The sequence below is a fragment of the Macaca fascicularis genome, chromosome 13, assembly GCF_037993035.2.
Source record: "Macaca fascicularis isolate 582-1 chromosome 13, T2T-MFA8v1.1".
Taxonomy (NCBI): domain Eukaryota; kingdom Metazoa; phylum Chordata; class Mammalia; order Primates; family Cercopithecidae; genus Macaca; species Macaca fascicularis.
Genome location: NC_088387.1, coordinates 41,150,620 through 41,169,811, shown reverse-complemented (window position 1 = coordinate 41,169,811; position 19,192 = coordinate 41,150,620). Strand labels below are relative to the sequence as shown.

At 35.0% G+C, this 19,192-nt stretch overlaps 1 protein-coding gene across 7 annotated transcripts in view; it reads left to right on the top strand.

Moving 5' to 3' along the window:
* The window catches only part of CTNNA2 (catenin alpha 2), a 1,160,134-nt gene that overhangs the window by 1,094,742 nt on the left and 46,200 nt on the right, over window positions 1-19,192 (top strand). For all 7 annotated transcript variants that reach the window (XM_045368554.2, XM_005575464.4, XM_005575466.4 and 4 more), the window contains 2 exons: window positions 1,103-1,284; window positions 15,543-15,648. In XM_045368554.2, coding sequence (XP_045224489.1) covers window positions 1,103-1,284; window positions 15,543-15,648 — 288 coding nt within the window. The remainder of the gene's footprint in view (window positions 1-1,102; window positions 1,285-15,542; window positions 15,649-19,192) is intronic.

Here is a 19,192-nt window from a genome sequence, read left to right as displayed (position 1 = left end):
TATTTTCTCCATAAGGCTCATGCCAGCCTTCTCATGCTCAGGGACACTAGACACACTTCAGCACCATGCTTGGAGCCATTTTAAACAGCAAAGTTACTAACAAAAAGCACAAAGATACGAAAAATGTAGCAGTAAATAGACTGTAAAAAGTACACTTGTTTACAGTACGAGAGCTGAAAAAGGAAGGCAGAGCATTGCCTTTTTAGCCTCATCTGGGAATATGCATGTCGGGCAACTCAAATTTTTTGCTGCTCTGCCCACATTTGCAAATGACCACAAAAATGCTACAAGCCTTGATTTTGGGGTTACAAATATATTTTAGAGAGTAGGCAAATTGGCAAATGAAGGAATCCATGAATAAGGAGAAGACTGCAGTTTTCCCTTTTCTACATTTTCTTACCTAGCAGTTATTGAAAATGAACCCACGCTTCCTAATTTTATACTTTATCCCATTATAACTTTTCTGCCTACGTACTCAAAGGCTTTAACGAGGAGCCACAGGCATGCCACCACCCTAAAGGAGATGGGGGAGGGCTGGGAGTAGGCGTGCCGTCCCTGGCATGCCCTGGGCAGGGGATTTTTGTTTGGCATCTCTCTGTAGACACCTTCATTTACACTCAGAAAGTAGCCCCATCCTCCCCCACTTGGATGCTCAGATAGTGTTTAAAATTCCTCTCCTTTCCAGCGACAGAAGGCCGTTTTTCTTTTTTCCCTTCTCTGAACAGATTTCAGTGTTGAAAGAGGTGCATTCTTTCATCTGGTAAAAGTTTCCTGAGACCAAATATAAAAATTGTCAAGAATAGCTTCTTTTGAACAAACATATGCCATCAAAGCGGCAGAGAAGTTCTGTTATTGCCAGTGCGCACGTAGCTTTGGATATCTCTGTATTTTTCATATGTGGGAGTGGGACGGGGACTTTGGGGCGCTTATCAGCCTGTGCTCGTGGCCTCCCTGGAATGGAGAAAGACGTGCTTTCCTAAATGGCAGGGTAGCTCATAAGCCTTTGCAGGGTCCTGCTCTGCCATCCGCAGAAGGCAGAGTCAACATACGGTCTGTACTTCCTTTGTCACCGTCACTCACGCTTTTTCTGTAACCCACGCAGGCCATCATGGCGCAACTACCGCAGGAGGAGAAGGCAAAAATAGCTGAGCAGGTGGAGATATTCCATCAAGAGAAAAGCAAGCTGGATGCAGAAGTGGCCAAATGGGACGACAGCGGCAATGATATCATTGTACTGGCCAAGCAGATGTGCATGATCATGATGGAAATGACAGACTTCACAAGGTGAGGCCCAGAGCCAGGGAGCTGAAGATTTTTTCATTAAACCCAGAAGTGTAGCAGTGTGTATTAGCATGTGAGAGCCTGCTGAAAAATTAAAATATACCAAGGCAAGGTGGTGATATTACAAATTTACATGTATAAGTCAAAATGATCTGGACTTAATTCCTAGCAGATAGGTAGGTCTTTTTGGTCAAGGAGAATAGATTCAATGTTGTAATTATTGTTGTAATTATCTACCCTAAGGCAGTCATAAAATCAAACCCCTGGGGATGGGTGACTCATCTTTGGTCTGTGCTATTTTGCAATATGCTTAAATATTATTCTGAAGATAAAGTGAATGATTCGTTAATATCCCTTTGGAAAAATATGTACCTGTGTGTGTGTGTGTGTGTGTGTGTGTGCACGTGCGTGCGCGTGCATGTATACATGTAGTATGTTGTAATACTAGCTTGTGATCTAGCATTAATTTAAGCTCACATTTTATTCTTACATATTAAGAATCAGGTACAACTATCTAAGATTCCATTGTTTTCACAGAGAAATTAAAGTTGTGTAAGATTTATTTCCTTTAACTCTGAGCTAGTACCTTTGACAAATCAAATGACCAGTCAGAATTTTGTCAGGAGACTTTTCTTCAACAAGGGTTAGTGCTCTTTCTATCAATGCATTTTGGTCTCTTCTTTAAAAGAAGGTGATATATCTGCCCTTTCAACACAAAGGGCAAACCAAGGGAGAGCAAAACTCAATAGGAACCTCCCTGAATTTTGAATCAGAATATCAGGTGATTTGGGGGGAGGTCTCTTACTCTCTGTTTGCGAAATAGTGAAATAACACTTGTCTTATCAACTTCAGAAGAGAGTTTTTAAATCCAAAGAGATAATGCAAGTATAAATTATGTTGCCATACAAATATAAACTAGCGTTTTACCGTAGGTTTTTTTCTGGAAAACACACATATACGCGAAGATGTATTAATGATTTAACATGATATTTGTTATTGAAATAATATAAGATATATGGGAATGTCAAGACATCATCTGATGGGTGGCAACTTTTTTTAATGGTTGTTGAATGCTTCTAATAAGAAAAGGCTAGAGTTGATTAAAAGTTATAATTTAATATGGAATATCTCTGTGTCACCCCCTTTGCCTCTGGCCAATACGTACTAATGACATAGCTTGGCCCTTTTTCCAAATATTTTAAAATTGTTTTTTACTTCAGTGGAATGACTTTACTGTTATGAAGGAGCCTTTCGAGACTTTTAAATGTCATTGTATTCATGAGAAGTTCAAATTTGTACATTTGGTTAGTCTTTGTAGACTTCACACATTTATTTCACAAAACGTAACAGCAGGAAAAAAGTCTGAGCCATTATTTCAGTCTGAAACTTCCTACAAATCAGACTATTATGGCAGCCTCAGTCGTTGTTTCTCAAGGCCTATGATGACTTAATTTGCTTGCTTTCAACATTTTATTAGTACTTTATCTGATGATTATCCAATCCATTAATAGCATCACTTGAACAAATAATCTCATTAAAGTGAATAATGAATCTGGTCCTGTTACTAGTTTTGATCAGGAGCACATTTTATAATTCTCTAGATTATATAACTGGTCAAGGCACAGTTATAAAAGATATATTTGAGGGGTCTTATTACATGGTGCTAAATAAGGCACATGTCTGTTAGTCAAAGTATAGTTTTAAAAGTGAGAAGAAGGTGTCTTCAATTTCCTAGGAATTTCATATCATTTTATGCTGATTTAAATAATGAAATGTCTAGGGAGCTACTAGTTACAGTTTTTCCCACCACGTGATGAGTAGTTTTGTGCTCTTTTTGTTAGGGCACAGGGAGGAGTATAGTAATTAATGACTAGAGAACCAGAGTAGACTGTGTGTTTGAAATGCAACATAGGAAGTTGAGGCTTCATTGCTGCCTCCATCTGCACAGCCTGTTTTTTTACAGACAGCTGAATAGTGCCTTTCTTTGTGGCCTCTCACCTAAGTTCACTATATTTGACCTTACACATTGTTATTATTGCCCTTCCACTTGCATATTCCACTTCAAGGAGGAATAATTTTAGGTCCGTAACTCTAAACATTCTTAAGTACCATTTTCTCTTATTTAAAGAAATGGATATAACTGATTAGGAATTGAAACTTGGCTACCTTCCTTAATGTATATGTGTAAAGGGCATGTGGGTACACAATACCCTGGCATTTATTATCTTATTATTTTATTCTTATCACTAGCTAATTCATTAATTTGATTCAGTAATCTCAATGATATCCACTCCATTATTATTAAAATTGGAAGGGTTCTGCCTCATTATATGTGTAATAACTTCTTCATGGAAGATAAAACTGATTATGCCTCATGTCTTTTTCCCACTCAGTTCTTGACTTCCATCTCATCGACAATGGCAGAAGCACCATCCTGCATGGAGTGAATTCATGCTTTTCATGTCATTTTTCAGAAAGAAATAGCATGTTGCTAGTCTTGCTTCCAGATAACAAAAGGTGTGCAGATAGCATCAGCTCAAGTTTAATTGTACAGCAAAGAACAAACCTGTTTTTAGAATCAAACTTAAGTTCAAATCTTCAACAGTTTTGAGACCGACTGTCAAATACTGAGCACTAGACTCAGAAATCATATAATCATTCTATGTTTCCCAAACTTGATTTCCTGGCTTAGTTCACATGCTCAGTAGTACCTCAGCTGGTCTTTCGGTTCAGATTCTCCACTCATCCAGGCTACATCTGTCCAGTGAAGGGCAGTCATCCAGCTTCCTTTGCACCAAAACTTTCATTAGCTCCTTTTTTCACAGAATAAAAATCCTTGTGTTTGCTCTTCAAGGTCTACCTTTCTTGACCTTTAGGCTTCTGTCCTAATTTTGTAGATGTTTAACGTCTGACCTTACAACCTATTCCAGGAAGTACCTGAAACAGTTCAACTTGTGATTCTGTAGTTCTACCTGAGTTCTTGAAATTCCCCAGATGCACTCAACTGTTCCACTGTGCTGTCTTCATACTGCCTCAGCTGATTAGTAAAATTTCCCAAGCATATTCAGAAGTCTCTGAAAAGTGACTTTTATGGTTCAATACATTTGCAAATACCCTTTTTATGTGCTATATCTCATTATTGGAGAGTCACATTTGGTATTAACGTGTTAGAGGTATTGAGAAGGCATAAAAAATAACTTGGATTAACTCAGAATTTGAATTTTGAATACTAAGTATATTAACTCAGAATATACTGAGGCATAGATTTTTCACATTACTACTTATTACCTTCTCACAAATTAAATGTGAATTAGTTCATAAATGGTGATGTGACGGCAGTGATGCGGTAATACTTTTCCTTGACTTTCTTTTTTGGAGTGACCACTTCACGGGAAAGACTCCAGATATTGACCTTTGCATCAGAATTACCTATGTCCAAAAGAGAGAATGTTTCAAGAATCTATATAAGTAGAGTTAATTATATGGCTTGATGCTCTTTCCAAGGAAACTAAAAACATACTCCAGATGGGACAATATGATTGCTCCTGCATTCAGAACATGAGATTACCCATAGCATCTTTTAAAACCCACAAAATACAAAATCTGCTCTAAGGTAGAAAAACACAAGGGCTATGGGTCGCAATTTTAAAATGGGGAGATAAACCAATGTGGCCAGTCTTCTTGTCGATATTGTCTTCCATGGATAAGAAGACTCAAACTTCTGATGCTTTCATGGATGTGATTTTCTTTTTCTTCCTTTTTTTTTTTTTTTTTTTGCTGTTTTATTTGTTTCTTGTTTCAGTGCCCACTTCACATTATCTGAATGACTGTAGCTCATTTTGACTTGTGCTGTCCAATATAGTAGCCACTAGCTGTATATGACTACTTAAATTGTTTTTCTATTATGGTATATATCATGGAGTTTACCATCTCAATCCTTTGTAAGTGTATATTTCTATGGCATTCAGCACATTTACATCTTTGTGCAACCATTACCACCCTCCATCTCCAGAACATGTTCATCTTCCTCAACAGATACTCTGTACCTACGGAATGTAAATTCCCCATCTGCCTTCCATTTCTATGAATTTGACTAATATAGGTATTTCATATAAGTTGAGTCATACAATATTTGTTCTTTTGTGACTGGCTTATTTCATTTAGCACAATGTCTTCAAAGTTCATGCCCTTTATATTGTAGCATATACTCAAATGCTTTTCCTTTTAAAGGTTTAATAATGTTCCATTGAATGCATATACCACCCACATTTTCTTTATCCATTCATCTCTTAATGGGCACTTCAGTTGCTTCTACCTTTTGGCTATTATGAATAATGCTGCACTGTACATGAGTGTATAAGTATACAAGTTCCTGCTTTCATTTCTTTTAAGTGTATACCCAGAAGTGGAATTGCAGGATCATATAGTAATTCTTTTAGATGTTTGAGGAATCACAATTTTATTTTTCACAGTGGCTGCACCATTTTACATTCCCACCAGCAATACACAAGTGTTCCAAGTTTTCCACAATGGTCAAATTTCTCCACATCCTTGCCAAAGCTTGTTTTCTGTTTTTCTTGATAGTAGCCATCCTAAAGGATGTGAAGTGGTATCTCATGGTGATTTTAATTTGTATTTCCCTAATGATTAATTATGTTAAACATCTTTCCTATGCTTATTGGCATTGTATATCTCCTTTGGAACAATGTCCAAGTCTTTTGCCCATTTTTCAGTTGGGTTGTTTGCTTTTTTGTTGTTGAGTTGTAGGAGTCCTTGGTATATTCTGGATATTAATTTCTTATCATGAATTACAAATTCCTGATAAAGAATTACTATTTTCTCTTATTTTATTGGCTTTGTTTTTACTATTTGTTGATAGTGTTCTTTGACACACAAAAGTTTTTAATCTTGAAGTTCAACATCTATTTTTTTGTATTATTGCTTATACTTTTTGTGTCATATCCAAGAAATTATTACCAAATCCAATGTCATGAAGTTTTCTCCTGTGTTTTCTTCGAGTTTTATACTTTAGTTCTTATGTTTAGGTCTTTCATCTATTTTCAGTTAATTTTTAAATGAGGTATAACATGAGTACTGCTGCTTCTTTTGCATGTAGATAATCCGGTTTTCCCAGCACCATTTATTGAAAACACTGCCCTTTTCCAAGACCTAAATCTTAGCAAAAATCTTAATACCTTTGTGGAAAATCATTTGACTTTATATATGTAAGGGTCTATTTTTGAACTCCACTCTATTCCATTGGTCTCCATGTCTGTCTTTATGCCAGCATGACACTGTTTTGATTATTGTAAGTTTTAAAATCAAAGTGTGAGGCCTACAATTTTTGTTCTTTTCAAGATTGCTTTGGCTATTTGTGTTGCCTTGAGATTCCATGTGAATTTTACGATCGATTTTTTAATTTTGGCCAAAAATGCCTTTGGGTTTTGATAGAGATTACAGTGGATCTGTAGATCTCTTTCAGTAGTATTGACATCTTAAGTCTTCCAATCCACATTTATTGAATGATTTTCCATTTACTTTTGTAATTTCAACAATATTTTGTAGTTTTCAGCATGCAAGTCTTCTGACTCCTTGGTTAAGCTTATTCCTAAACATTTAATTTTTTTTGATACTATTGTAAATTGAGTTATTTTCTTCATTTTCTTTTAGGATTTTTTTTTATTACTAGTGTCTAGAAACATTTTGTATCCTGCAACTTGCCTGAATTCAGTTATTAGTTTTACCAGGATTTCTTTTTAAGAATCTTAAGCATTTTCTACATGTAAGATCATGTCACCTGTTAACAGAGATAATGTTGCTTCTTCCTTTCCAATTTGAATGCCTTTTAGTTCTTTAACTTGCCTGATTGCACTGGCTGGGACTTCCAGTACTATGTTAAATAGGAGTGGCAAGAGCAGGCATCCTTGCTTTGATCCTAGTCTTAGAGGTAAAGCTTTTGTTATTCACCATTGAGTATACCTAAAGTAAGCTGTGGGTTTTAAAATTTTCACTAAGATGAAATAAAACTGAAACATTGACAGTTTCTTTTAAAACTAAAAACCTGTGTGGTGTTATTTCTGAGGTCTCTGTTATGTTCTATGGTGTATATGTATGTTTTGGTACCAGTACCATGCTGTTTTGGTTACTGTAGCTTTGTAGTATAGTTTGAAGTCAGGTGGCATGATGCCTCCAGCTTTGTTCTTTTTGCTTAGGATTGTCTTGGCTCTACAGGCTTTTTTTGTTGTTACATATGAAATGTAAAGTAGTTTTTTCTAATTCTGCAAAGAAAGTCAGTGGTAGCTTGATGGGAATAGTACTGAATCTACAAATTACTTTGGGCAGTGTGGCCATTGTCACGATATTGATTCTTCCTATCCACGAGCATGGAATGTTTTTCGATTTGTTTGCAGCCTCTCTTACTTCCTTAAGTAGTGCTTTGTAGTTCTCCTAGAAGAGTTCTTCACATCACTTGTAAGTTGTGTTCCTAGGTATTTTATTCTCTTTGTAGCAATTGTGAATGGAAGTTCATTCATGATTTGGCTCTCTGCTTGTCTATTGTTGGTGTATAGGAATGCCTGTGATTTTTGCACATTGATTTTGTATCCTGAGACTTAGCTGAAGCTGCTTATCAGCTTAAGGAGTTTTTTTGGGCAGAGACAAGGGATTTTTGTTTTGTTTTGTTTCTTTGTTTTTTGTTTGTTTGTTTGTTTGTTTGTTTGTTTGAGATGGAGTCTCACTCTGTCTCCCAAGCTGGAGTGCAGTGGTGCGATCTCGGCTCACTGCAAGCTCCGCCTCCCAGGTTCACGCCATTCTCCTGCTTCAGTCTTCCAAGTAGCTGGGACTACAGGCACCCACCATCACACCTGGCTAATTTTTTGTGTGTGTTTTTAGTAGAGATGAGGTTTCACCATGTTAGCCAGGATGGTCTCTATCTCCTGACCTCGTGATCCGCCCGCCTTGGCCTCCCAAAGTGCTGGGATTACAGGCCTGAGATACTGTGCCAGGCCAACAAGGGGTTTTTCTAAGTACATAATCATGTCGTCTGCAAACAGAGACAATTTGACTTCTTTTCTTTCTATTTAAATAAACTTTATTTCTTTCTGTTGCCTGATTGCCCTGGCCAGAACTTCCAATACTATGTTGAATAGGAGTGATGAGAGAGGGCATCCTTGTCTTGTGCCCGTTTTCAAAGGGAATACTTTCAGCTTTTGCCCATTCAGTTTGATATTGGGTATGGGTTTGTCATAAATAGCTCTTATTATTTGGTATGTTCCATCAATGCCTAGTTTGTTGAGAGTTTTCAACATGAAGTGATGTTGAATTTTATCAAAGGCCTTTTCTGCTTCTATTAAGATAATCATGGTTTTTTACATTGGTTCTGTTTATGTGATGAATTACATTTATTGATTTGCCTATGTTGAACCAACCTTGAATCCCAAGGATGAAGTCGACTTGATCATGGTGGATAAGCTTTTTGATGTGCTGCTGGATTTGGTTTGCCAGTATTTAATTGAGGATTTTCATATCAATGTTCATCAGGGATATTGGCCTCTACAACCATCTGATCTTTGACAACCCAGACAAAAACAAGCAACGGGGAAAGGATTCCCTATTTAATAAATGGATGCTAGGAAAACTGGCTAACCATATGCAGAAAACTGAAACTGGACCCCTTCCTTACACCTTATACAAAAATTAAGATGGATTAAAGACTTAAATGTAAAACCCAAAACCAAAAACAAACAAACAAAAACCCTAGAAGAAAACGTGGGTATAACCATTCAGGACAATAGGTGTGGGCAAAGACTTCATGACTGAAACACCAAAACCAATTGTAACAAAAACCACAGTTGAAAAATGGGATCTAATTAATCTAAAGAGCTTCTGCACAGCAAAAGAAACTAGCATCAGAATGAACAGGCCACCTACAGAATGGGAGAAATTTTTTGTAAACTACCCATCTGACAAGGTTCTAATATCCAGAATCTACAAGAAACTTAAACACAGTTACAAGAAGAAAAGCACTATCAAAAAGTGGGCAAAGGATATGAACAGACACTTGGCAAAATAAGACATTTATATGGCCAACAAACATATAAAAAAAGCTCATCATCACTGATCATTAGAGAAATGCAATTCAAAACCACAATGAGATACCATCTCATGTCAGTCAGAATAGAGATCATTATAAAGTCAGGAAACAATAGATGCTGGCAAGGCTGTGGTGAAATAGGAATGTTTTTACACTGTTGGTGGGAGTGTAAATTAGTTGAACCATTGTGGAAGACAGTGTGGCGATTACTCAAGGCTCTAGAACCAGAAATAATACCATTACTGGACATATACCCAAAGGACTATAAATCATTCTACTACAAAGACACATGCATATGTATGTTTATTGCAGCACTATTTACAATAGCATAGACTTGGAACCATCTCAAATGCCCATCAGTGATAGACTGGCTAAAGAAAATCTGGCACATAAACACAATGGAATACTATCCAGCCATAAAGAAGAATGAGATCATGTTAATTGCAGGGACATGGATGAAGCTGGAAGCCATCATTCTCAGCAAACTAACACAGGAACAAGAAAACACTACATGTTCTCACTCATAGTTAGGAGTCGAACAATGAAAACACATGGACACAGGAAGGGGAACAACACACACTGGGGCCTGTCAGGGGTTGGGGAGCAAGGGAAGGAAGAGCATTAGGACAAATACCTAACACATGCAGGGTTTAAAACCTAGATGACAGGTTGATAGGTGCTGCAAACTACCATGCCACATGTAAACCTATGTAACCTGTACATTCGGCAGACATATCCTGGAACTTAAAGTAAAAAAAAAAAAAAAAAAAAAAAAACTCAAAAAACTAAAACGAGATTTATATAGGACCCAGATATTTTGCTCTGAGACATTTACCCAGAGATATAAAAACTTGTATTTACCCCAAATCCTATACATAAACATTTACATCAGGTTTATTTGTAATAGTCCCAAACTGGAAACTACCCAAATGTCCTTCATTGGGCAAATGGTTAAGCAAACTGTGTTACATCTAGGCCATAGACTACTACTCAGCAATAAAAATGCGTGCAATGATTTGGATAAACCTTAAGATAATTATGCTGAGTGAAAAACAGTTATCTCAAATATTGCATACAGTATGATTCCATTTAGATGGCATTCCTGACATAAAATTTTAAAGGTGGAGAAGAGATTCATGATTTAGGAATGTGTTAGGGATGGGTTAAATGGTATAAAGAGTATGAAAGAAACTTGTGGTAATAGTACAGTTTTGTGTCTCAATTGTAGTAGTCACTTGAAGCTATACTTACACAAGTGCATAAAAAATAGTGAAAGATGAATATTCCCTATGAATTTTACCAGTATCAGTTTCCTGGTTTTGCTATTGTACTGTAGTTATACAAGATATTAACATTGAGAAAGGCTGGGAGAAGAATGAATAGGACATTTCTATACATATCTTTGAATTTCCTCAATATCTATAATATTTCAAAATAAAAAGTTAAAAATAGAAGACAGAATTAAATAAATCTAGTTCCTCAGTCACACTAGCCATCTTTTAAGTGTCCTGTAATTACATGTGGCTAATGACTCCATATTGGATAGTGCAGAGTTATAGAATGCCCATCATTACAGAAATTCTGTTAACATTGATATAGACACTCGAATGTCTGAAGGAGCTTTAGAATTCACTTGAAACCTATTCAATGATAGCATTAAAAGAAAATGCTACCCTTGCTACATAAGCCAAATTCAAGGTCTTCTCTTTTAAAGATACTAGTTATTATTCCACAGTTATTCCTCAACTACCAGTAAGGGCAACCACACCACACCATCTGTTATGTAAGCAAAAGGAAATGAGTAACTTTGATCCCCCGCCCCCAGAAATGGCCCGACTATTTTTTTTCTGTTTCCCTTCTCTTCTGTTCACGATGTGGGAAAAGTGGGTCATGTCACTAATTTTGTGCTCATTTAAAGAAACCTGGGCCTTGAAACTTTCTTAGAAGGTGTTACATCATACTCAGAACCACATATGAGATATTCAGGATTTCCCAGATGATTCAAATAATTTTCTTCATTTTACACATGACTTTAACTGCGTTTTAGTAGTTCAAATTTTTATGAATATTTAAACAATTGAATTTGGCAGTTGGCAATTTTTCTCATGTTCTTTTTCTGGGTATTTTTGCATTCTGTGTTTATATTTTATAGTAATACATTTACTTATACAGAATTTAAAGATAAAAGGTAATAAAATTTAAAAATAAAATTGTTTGGGAAAGGATTAACTTTTCAATGTATTGTCAAGGGACAATTGGTTACTGGTTAGAAAAATAGAGTGTGATTCCTATCTTACCCTATACAAAAGGCATAAACTATAGGTGGATTTAATATCTAAATATAAAAAGGAAACTTTAAAATTTTACAATAAGATGGAAGGATATTTTTAATTACCTTGGGATAAGAGCGAGCTTCTTAAAGAATATATGAAAAGCACAAACTATAGTATGAATGATTAATACATTTGACTACAATAAAATTAAAATTTGTTTTTAAAAACTGTAAAAAAAGAAACCTAACATACAGCCAAGACTAGAAGTAATTTGCAATATAACAAAAGATCAGAATCCAAAATACCTGAAGAGCTTAGATAAGCAATTTAGAAAAAGAGTCAATAGAAAAATATGTGAAAGATTTGAAGACAACTCAGAGAAAATATATAAATCATTAATAATGATCAATAAATGATTGAGACTCAGTCTGTTCTGTCATAACAGAAATGAAAATTAATTTTTTTATAACCATCAACTTGACAAGTGAATACATTTTAACATTGAAACGACTGAACATATCTACAGAAAAATAAATATGCCACTGTCCTCCTCTTCCTGGGTTCAAGCGAACCTCTCATATCAGCCTCCAAGTAGCTGGGACTACAGGATAGTCTTGAGCCTCTGAGCTCAAGCAATCTATCAGCCTCAGCCTCCCAAAGTGCTGGGATTACAGGTGTGAGGCACCATGCCCAGCCAATATATGACTTTAATTAAAGTAACTTGTACAACTATCACCTAGCTCAAGAAACCTTCATATACCTTTTCTAAGTCACAATACCTTTATTCTCGACTAGTTATAACTATTACTTTGAGCTTTTTCAAGATCTGATGATGGTCTATGGAGGGAAAAAGCCCTGAACTTTGTAGCATTTGCTTATGTCCATGAAGTAAATATTCCCATCGTGGCAGATTTTAAGCTCCCAACATTTCAACTGGCTTGCCCAGTTCCTAAAAACCTAACAAATAATTCTCATATGTATGAGCCTATTCAGCACTCATGTCAATTCTGTCATTTCTTTCTTTGGGTTTCCTTCTGTTTTTTTGTTTTGTTTTGTTTTTTTACTACCTAAGTAAGCATCTTTAGTTTTTAGTTGCTTCTGATAATATCAGTATTATGTAACTTAATGAAATTATTTTCCTTCTGATATTCTGGAAGAGTTTAAATAGCATTGAGATTATCTTCTCTTTAAAGGTTTAGTTAACTCCTACAAGAAACTACCTGGATTTACTTTTTTTTTTTTTTTTTTAGTGAGTTCTATCTGACAACTTTCTTTCTTCCATGGAAATCAGACTGTTTCAATTTTTCAAAATCTCCTTTCTGGTCCATTTTGATAAATTATATTCTCCTAGAAACTTATTTCATCTGTTTGCACATTTATTTACATGTATTTGAGAAAGCAGCTTTATGATACTTTTTTTTTTTTTTTTTGCTTTTCTAAGATTATTGTTCTTTTCTAAGGTTATTGCTCTCTTTTTTATGTTTGGATATTTTTCTCCTATTTTTTCTTGATAGCATTCTAAATATATTTTCTATATCTTTTTGGTTTACAGCTAGTTTTAGGATTTATTCATAACTTCTATTGTTTTGTTTTCTGACTCATTAATCTGTTTGTAATTTTATTAGTTTTTCCCAACCTCTTCTTTCTGAATTCTTGAGCCATCTATTTAATCAGTGTTTTTTGTAACTTGTGTATTAATGTATATAGTTAAGGCTATTTGTTTTTCTCTGAGCACGTTACTTTACATTCTTAAGAATGAATCATATTTAGCAAAAAGTGTACTAAATTATGATTTAGGACACATAGACTTTGATTCTGTTTCTCTCTGTGCATAGCAGTGTCATTTGGGCATGTTATTTTGTCTTTCTCCCTTGGTTTCAGCTTCCCCAACTAGAAAATGAGAACATATTTGATCTCATAACTTCTATTTTGCTTTCTAATTTTATGAAATATACCCTCATACCCAGGTTGCGACTCCAAGAATTTGAATTGAGTCTACAATGTGAATTCTAAAGTCTCAAACTTTTTTTTCCTAACATACTAGTAAGTATATGAACTGTAGTCTCTGGTATAATCAAAACGACATGCTTCTTTTCATTTGTTGTCTACAAAATGGGGTCCTGAGCATCAAGCAGATTCAGGGTCTACATAGACATTCTTCACTAACTTGGAGCATTTTGTAAGAATCAATCAGCTGTTGGAAGTTACTATGGAAGGTTCATGAGGAAGCATTTTCCAAGATCCTTTGAAATTCTTGAAATACACAATTGTTAGCAATGAAAGATCAAACAGAATGCAGTCTTATTGAATGGGTTAAGATGAAGTTACAACAAATATTGTGTCAGAGTAAACATCAGAAAATAGATTTTCTAAGGTCTAGAAGTTAGAAATATGAATAACGAGGATATTATTAAACATGGACAGATTCTGTATCCAAGCGTTCCTTAAAAAACAAAAACAATTTATTTTGTGCTGATAAAAATGTTAGGGAATAGCAAACAGATTGTCATAGAATCTTTAACTCATCCATATTACATAAAATTCACACGTGAAATTACTGTCTGTGTTTTAAAATCTAAATAGCAACTGCAAAATCAAAGTACTTTGTGGAAGAGTTAACGTCACTACAACAAAATGAAATACCTTAAGTTGTGTGTCTGTCTCTGTCTTTAAATATTAATACAAACCCAGTATATTTTACTTACTAATGTAGAAAAATCCAAGAAGGGGAATTAGTAGAGAAATTGAACAAAATATCATTCATTTACGTTAGTTTACTGAGAGACATTTTGTCTTCTGTTTTATAAAATGTTATTATGTAACAATAGCAATCATTGCCCTCTCTATATAACCCTACACGGGCTAAATAAAGGTCTAAATAAATCGCTTCTGAATAGTTTTTCTGTACAGTTCACCACATTTCTAACTATAGGAATGTAATCTTGCAGCCTTAAAAAACACATTGATTTTTATGCACATAAAGAGACTAGTTTAATTAATCATGCTAAAAAATGATAAACATAATTTATGCTTTACCTCTCACAAAAAGGGAAAGAAAAGTTGTGTTACATGTCACATTTTGTTTAAAGATTTATGATGCAGTGTAATTTCCATTTCCCTTATAATAAATATTTAAAAGACATATTAAACACTTCACCTAATTGCAAACCTTATATGAAAATATTAGGGTGATGGTTGGAAGCACAAAAACATTTACTGTCACTCTGTGCTTTGTACGTTCTTTCATAAATCAGTACCGGAAGCACACAAGCCAACAAAACTCTGAAATTCTGGCCAAACAGTTCCCAGTTATGTGTGAGAGATCATTGCTTCTCAAAATGCCAAACTGGACTTTAAATAACAGAATATAAATATGCTGGACATGATTAGGAAGATAATGCATGTGCATGTATTTTGGCTAGACTCTGCTTAAAATTTTGAATTTTTTCCTTATGACCTGTATAAGCTTGGATAAGTTACCTAGATCATTTTGGGCTCACTTTATTTTCTAAATGGGAGTGATGATACCTACTTTGTAGAGTTGTTATAAAGTCAAAATGAGGTAGTCTGTACAACAGCTTTTGGTACATGGTAAGCAACTATAAAATTTTCATTTCTCTTGTGATGATCATCTTTTATAATCAGCCATTGTTTATAAATATAGAACTTAATGTAAAAGATAAAATGTGGACATGCACATAAAAATATGGGAAAATATTTCCAAAAAAATGACTTAACATAGAAACTGGAGTTAAGCAAGAAAATATTCCAAATTTGACTAATGTGGCCAGTGCCAAATAAAATACAACACTAGACTCCTGGACAAAGGATACGGTAGGTTGGTCTCTTTCCCGTCATTAAGTGGATTTCTAATTATGTTGTATATGTTGTTTCAGAGGCAAAGGCCCATTGAAAAATACATCTGATGTCATTAATGCTGCCAAGAAAATTGCCGAAGCAGGTTCTCGAATGGACAAATTAGCCCGCGCTGTGGCTGATCAGGTAATAGAAGAGGGAAGAGTGGGCACATGCTGAGTGGAATCACTAATTAGTGCTTGGGTTTTGTAATTAGTTTTATGCACCCTATGAAATGCTTCTGAAGAATGAATCAGAGGGGAGAATCACTGATGTTTTACACACTGGTATCTGACTCTCCTGACACTGTGCTGGTGGCAAAGGTAGGTTTAGCTCTGGAGAGAATGCTAAGGCTTCTGACCAAAATTCCTTGAGAAAGAAGAACACATTACTTAGGAGACATCAGCCCCTGAAGAGTCATGGATTGTCCCAGCCTTCCCCATTGAGAAAGGCAACTGTACTACATAATGAAGGGGGGGAAAGCAGATTTTTAAATTTTCATTTTTGGGCTCTTGGTTTAAATATATTTTTAGAGATTCCTACATAATGCCCTCTTTTGTTTACTTCATGGTGCTTATCACATTTAAAAATATATATATTTAATTCATTGCTTTACTTTATTTTTCTGTTGCCCCCAGGAAATTTAGATTGCACATTTTAACTGACTGACAGAATGAATAAAGGAGAGAGAAGAGCAACCTGTCTTGTGGTCAGGGAACTGAATTAGCAGAGCTTTAGGGATGTGATGGGTCATGATTTGATGGTTTAAGAAGTTGTCAAGGACTCTTCCAGGACTAGAATGGAAACTGGAGGTAGCACAGTCAGGGGCATTTGGAGATCAAAGGGCAGAAGCAAGTTGTGGAATTTGGGAGAACATCATGTTTTTAAATATAGAAAGAAGAAAGTAGAACTTCACCTTTTGTTATTTAATATGGATCTCCCTCTAATGATCCTCTTCATAATTCATAATAACTTATGCTCCACCATAAATGGGATTATTCCATATGATCAAGAACCTTCAGATTTCAGCTTTATTATAACCCAGACTCAGAGGCATCAGAGATAAATGAAATTCTCAAGAATATCTCTTAATGCTTTCAAACCAAACTAGGATATACATTAAAAGAGTCCTCACCTTGAATGTTTATTTCCATACTTTTCTTTTTATTTGGCTTGAATGGGAACTTTAAAATTCTATTCTAAATGTCTTGTTGCAATTATAGTCCATTTCTTATAAGAGTGTGTTAGGTAGTAGACTTTTCCAGGTAACTAACTGTTGATTATCCCTATAGGCAACAGTGGTTTACAGTTGGAACCACTTCAGATGGATTGTATCATAAAATATAAGTTTTGGAAATAAAATATTATATATACTATTATCTACATGGAAATATTAACATGAATTTGCTTAGTATACTGCAGTACATTGATGCAAGCTGGAGATATTGAAAGAGAATGGCATCCTTCTCCATATATGGCTCTAGTCTCTGATGATCTGATGATTTCTGAGTCTTTGTGTTGCTTATTATAGTTTTCCTCCCTCATTCCTACATATAAGGGATGCTCCTCTAAATACTTTCCGCCTCAGCATCCCAGGCTCTAACTTCCTTCATTCAAGTCAATACCAAATTCACACATCTTGTAAAGGCTGAGAAAACAAAACAAACAAAACCCCAGATGATTTTACTATCAGGATTGCACCTAAGAGTCAATGAATTCTCATTTTATTTTACATATAAGATGGCTAATCCAAGAAATTTTATTGACTTTTGACTTTTGGAGAAACACTTATTGGTTGAGATAACTCAAGTACTATGATAATTTGAGAACTTCTCACAGTTTGTAGGAGTCGAGTGTTAACCCATTGCTATTGCCTAATTTCAGGGCAATATCAACCATGAGGCTTCACAGCATAAACTGAGTTTATTTATTTATTTATTTTTGACCGACTTCCATAAGTATTCCAGAAAGTTCATGTAAAGAAAGGAAGAGACAATGAATGTACTTGAAAATATGCATACAAAAAAATTACCAACTAGAAAAGGCCACATTCTTTTTCTGCAAATGTTGAGAAGAGTTCCGATGTGTAGAGTGACCAGAAATTGACCACCCACCAATTTGCTAGGAAGGACTTCTTGGGAGTGAAAATGAATGGAGTTTGAGTGGCTGTTTCATTATACTTTAAATCTCAATGGCGAAAAGTATTTCTCGGCATCTTCAGGCCCCTCAAGTTCAATAGTTTTGGTTGTGACTTTTGTTTCTGATTTTACCTTTTTGGGCTTTCATTTTCAACTAACTGTGCAACCTGAAGCATAACTAAAAACAGTTGATATGTGAAAAACACATCAAACACTCAAATACACACACACACACCCCCACACACACACCCCAGGATACTAAATTTATTTTGAGATTAAGTGACAGAGTATTTAAATGCTATTTCACAGTGACTCAAACAGATGAAGTTTAAACCTAACCCTCTTTGTGGCATTATTATTGTCATTAGCTGTGAAATAACTTGCAATTTTTGATAAAGAAATCTTTTATTCAGAAAAATGTTATCAAATGCTGCACCTATTTCCATGATTTAGGAGTTACTTTTCTTGATTCATCATGCCTTTTTAAATGTGTATTTTAACTACTTTGGTTTAAATAATAGAATAGAATGAGTATTACCAAGGACTGGATTAATTACATTTATTTTGCCAGAAAATATTTTATAAAGATTGGAGATATGCGTGCCATATAAACTTTTTACGGACTGTTGCATTTCTAATTACTGTTCCATTGAGATAGAACTCTGTTTAATTTGCTGCAAGGTATTTGTATCAAAAGCCTTGTCAGCCCTCTGGGGAGATATCATTTTAAAGTTAATTCCTTTCTGTGTATGGGTCCCTGGAGTAAGATAAATATTACAGTATGAAGTACTTGTAAGAAGCTAAAAACAGTCTCTGTGGAATTCTTTCTTGATAAATGCAGTTAGTGAAAAAATACCACAATGGTAAGTGTTAAATATAAAAAATATCCCTTTATCATTTATTCAATAGATGGTTATATGTAATCACTGGCTTTACAGTATTGATAAAAGAATTTCCTTTCTTGAGCTTGAGGGAAACTTAGCTCAGAGTCTTTCTCCCATCCTCTTATTCTAAATAAGATACTTTAGTTGTGGCTGTAGGTACTTATTTCTTACAGTATCAAGGATTTGGTGATTTTATGTCCTTTACAAGTGTCAAATTGATACAGAACAATTAAATGACCTGGAAGTAGCTCAAGCTGAACCTTTGATAGCAAAAGAAATATACAGGTATCTCAATTCCTCAGTAGCCATTGGCATTGGAGCCTCAGAAATGTTTTCAGGAGGCACGTAAACGTCTCTAGAAGCGTTCAGCCAAGCCTTGTGTGTGCTTGATGGACACCCGCCTACTTTGGTCATAATGAAAATTCAGACTCCTTAGCCAGAGTTAACTCTGGTGCATCCATTAAAGGGCTCTGTTGCTACTCTTACGAACTTCTTTCAGCTGGCTTCAAATAATTCTATCAAATCTGTTTTTCTTACAGTGGTCATGAACCATTTCAGTCTCTCACTTAAAGGCAGGTTATTTTGTTGCTTAAAGTTTGATAAATATTAAATTCCAAAAAGTGTAATAAACTTTTTCATAAATGAATGATACATTTATTAAAGAATCAA